At 36.2% G+C, this 3,419-nt stretch overlaps 1 protein-coding gene across 1 annotated transcript; it reads right to left on the reverse strand.

The window, feature by feature from the left end:
- Positions 1-1,164: 1,164 nt before the first annotated feature.
- On the reverse strand, positions 1,165-2,757 carry LOC116160972 (zinc finger protein 708-like). Its single transcript, XM_031474128.1, has one exon. It carries the CDS (start codon positions 2,672-2,674, stop codon positions 1,427-1,429), a length of 1,248 nt encoding a protein of 415 aa, XP_031329988.1. The 5' UTR covers positions 2,675-2,757; the 3' UTR covers positions 1,165-1,426.
- Between the last annotated feature and the right edge of the window lie 662 nt (positions 2,758-3,419).

The following is a 3,419-nucleotide window of genomic DNA, read 5'->3' on the forward strand; positions in this document are numbered from 1 at the left end:
ACTTTGAAACTATAATTGGAAGAAGTGGCATACTAATAGCGTTTTCGATTGGCAAAACTCGTACTGCACGAGTGCAATTTTTACGTTCTATTGGTAATTTTAGGGCAATTTTCTGTGTTCCATTGGCAAATGTGATGCAACAATTATGCACTAAATGCAAATTTTGACGCACGAGGTCGGAGAGCTCGTGGAGCAAATTTTCAAAATAAAAGTGCGCCAATTTGAATTTGTTTCTTGCGTTGGAGAGTTTTTTGTTGTCATCTAGCGATAGCGAAGATGATGAACTAGCCATATAACTTCTACTTTACAAAAAGTTGCATTTACTCTTTAAAGTGAACGCCAAAAATTGGTTCTTTACAGGAATTTCAAATTTATATTCCTCATTGTTTATCATAAATAATAGTGAAATCGTTTCAGTCATTTTTTAGAATACAGATTTGTCGATTACCTAAATCATTGTATAAATACAAATCTAAAATGAGGTTATGGACAAATGACAGCAAATATTTACGAATATTTATGTTCCATTGAGAGCAATTTTCATATGGATTTCTTCAGTTTCTCGTGCAACACTCGTGCAGTACGAGTTTTGCCAATCGAAAACGCTATTAAATTGTAAGTACAAGTGGAATGCAATTCAAGAACAATTACGGGAAACAAAATGAAATGGCGGTGAAATCTGCCGGTAATGTAGAAATTCATCTATCGCATGACGCGCGCCAATGGAAATCCTAATAAGATGGCGGGCCGGGTAAAAAGGCGATGTCATTCACATGCTGCATCGGTAGGTAATCCAAAAGAAAGAACGCAAGAGAAACAATAAGAAAACGAGTATTAAGAAAAAAATGCTGCGTCATAAATGTAGCATACCTCGTACTGTTTCTACGCAAACACCAATCCATAAAAACGCTTCGATGAAACACAGCGACAGAACGAAGACAAGAAGCCAGTAAAAGTAATTGCGTACCAAGATAAAATTTGCATGTGACCAAAGCGACGGCAGAAACTTAACTAAAGCGAAAAGTAATACAACTGCGCGCAATACTAATTTAAAGAAGGGATAGAATTAGATATACCATGGAAAACGTCTTGCACGACATCGGTCGGCGAAACAAAGAACTATTGTAATAAAACACTTGAAACAAATTTACTATACAAGAACTACTTACATCTAAACCACAAATCAATTTTAACTTTTAAACTTCTGCACGAAATTGAATTAGAGTAACACTTTAGCGAAGCATATTCAATTAAAGTGAAAATTTTGGTAGTTTATGAACCATAAACCTCACAATAGCATAACAAAACTTCTACTTAACAGAATTTGACATGCAGTGGCGATTTCTGTTTAATGTATGTTAACATTCGATACAGTGTAACAGATTTCTATTAAAATAATGTTTTGCGTATTCACATTGAGTGCATTTTAACTCTTTTTCGTTGTCTTGTGTAACAAGAGATGTTTTTTTAAACAAGATTTATAATTGGTTTCGAAATCACACTGAGCACACTTTAAATCCTTGAAAGTCTTGTGGGTCAGGAGATGAGATATAAAGTTGGATTTATTATTGGTTGCGTAATCACACTGAGCACATCTGAAATCCTTAGCACCTTTATGTCTTAGCAAATGCCTTCTTAAGTTGCGTTTATTATTGGTTACGTAATCACACAGATGGCATTTTAAATCCTTAAAAGTCTTGTGTGTCAGGAGATGCTGTGTAAAGTTGGATTTAATATTGGTTTCGAAATCGCACTGTGCACATTTTAAGTCCTTGAAAGTCTGGTGTTTCAGGCTGTGTGATTTAAAGGTGTATTTATTATTGGTTCCGTAATCACACTGAGCACATCTGAAATCTTTAGCAGCCCTATGTGTTAACAAATGCCTTCTTAAATAGTATTTATTATTAGTCAAGTAATCACACACATTGCATTTCAAATCCTTCACAGGGCTGTGTATTAGCCGATGGATTTTAAAGGTGGCTGTGGAATTGGTCGAGTAATCGCACTGTGCACATTTTAAATACTTTATAGGATTGTGTGATAACAGATGTTGTTTCAAATTAGATTTGTAAGTGGACGCAAAATCACACTGGGCACATTTAAAATGGTTGGAAGACTCGTGTATTAGCAGATGAATTCTCAAATTGCGGTTACTGTTAGTTGCATAATCACACTGTGTACATTTTAAATCCTTGAAAATCTTGTGCGTCATGAGATGATCTCTAAGGCGGCCTTTATTATTGGTTGCGTAATCACAATGAACACATTTCAAATGCTTGAAAACCTGGTGTGTCAGGAGATGCTGTCCCAAGTAGGATTTAGAATTGGTTGTGTATTCACACTGATTACATTTGAAATCCTTTGCGGTTTTGTGTGATATTAGATGTCGTTTCAAGAGGGGTTCACTATCGGTTGTGTAACCACACTGGATACAACTTAAACCTATTGAAATTTGCGGTAGATTAGTATTTGGGAAATCTTCAATGAAACCAAGAAATTCATTTTCCTGCTGTGCTTTCCTTTCCTCTTCGCAATTACGTCTCACAGAAGAATTCGTCGCCCCAAGTTCCAGTTTTATTGTTTCAGAAACATCATTGTTAAGAAAAACATTCTCCTCAATGAATTGATTTAATTCTTCCTCTTGATTTATTTCAACTTTCACAATTGCAGACATCTCAGTTTTTTACAAACACAAAAGGTCATATATGCAAAAGGTCGCTCACAGGTCGCTCTGTATCTGCCAGAGGATAGCAACTAACGAATATTTGTGTGAACTTAGCGAACACAAACTGTCTCGTTTGTAAATGATGTTTTCTATGGGTCAGAGAGAGAAGAAAACAATTATTTTCACTGCCGCTCTTATCGTACTCGTAAAGAAATGGGCGCGTTCAACCACTTTAAAAGTATAGTTTGTGTTGGAAGACGTGGTTCAACTTAAATTCCAAGAATGTTGTGTTCGGTTTTCCTTTATATAAGCTTTTACATTTTCATTTCCTGACCGGTCAAAGAAGCCAAAAAAAAGTTTCACTTGTTATTTCGTTCGCGACGGTGGCAAGAGTATCCCCGCAACCCCAAGTTTGGTGGTTCCCGAACCGCATCATTATATGGAAATTCCAGAACGTTAACATGGTCCTGTAAGCAGTTTTGTCTAGTTATCTTGAATTATCAGATTGATTACATAGGATACTATAAGACGGTTGTTTTGTGGCTATTCCGGTATGCTTTTATCTCCAACATGTTTGATCCATACGAGTTAAGGTTGTATTTTGCACCGACAAATTTAAGCGGAGTTTAGCTTAAGCGTAGCTTAAAATCCATGGCAACCACTGTCTCAATAATCGTTACCATGGATTTTAAGCGACGCTTAAGCTAAGCTCCGCTTAAATTGGTTGGTGGAAACGGGCATTAGCCTCCTACTA

Source organism: Photinus pyralis, unplaced genomic scaffold (genome assembly GCF_008802855.1).
Source record: "Photinus pyralis isolate 1611_PpyrPB1 unplaced genomic scaffold, Ppyr1.3 Ppyr1.4_LG10, whole genome shotgun sequence".
Lineage (NCBI taxonomy): Eukaryota > Metazoa > Arthropoda > Insecta > Coleoptera > Lampyridae > Photinus > Photinus pyralis.

Bases quoted from the DNA above. Each gene is read 5' to 3' on its own strand.
- LOC116160972 (XM_031474128.1), bottom strand. From the start codon at position 2,674: ATGTCTGCAATTGTGAAAGTTGAAATAAATCAAGAGGAAGAATTAAAT.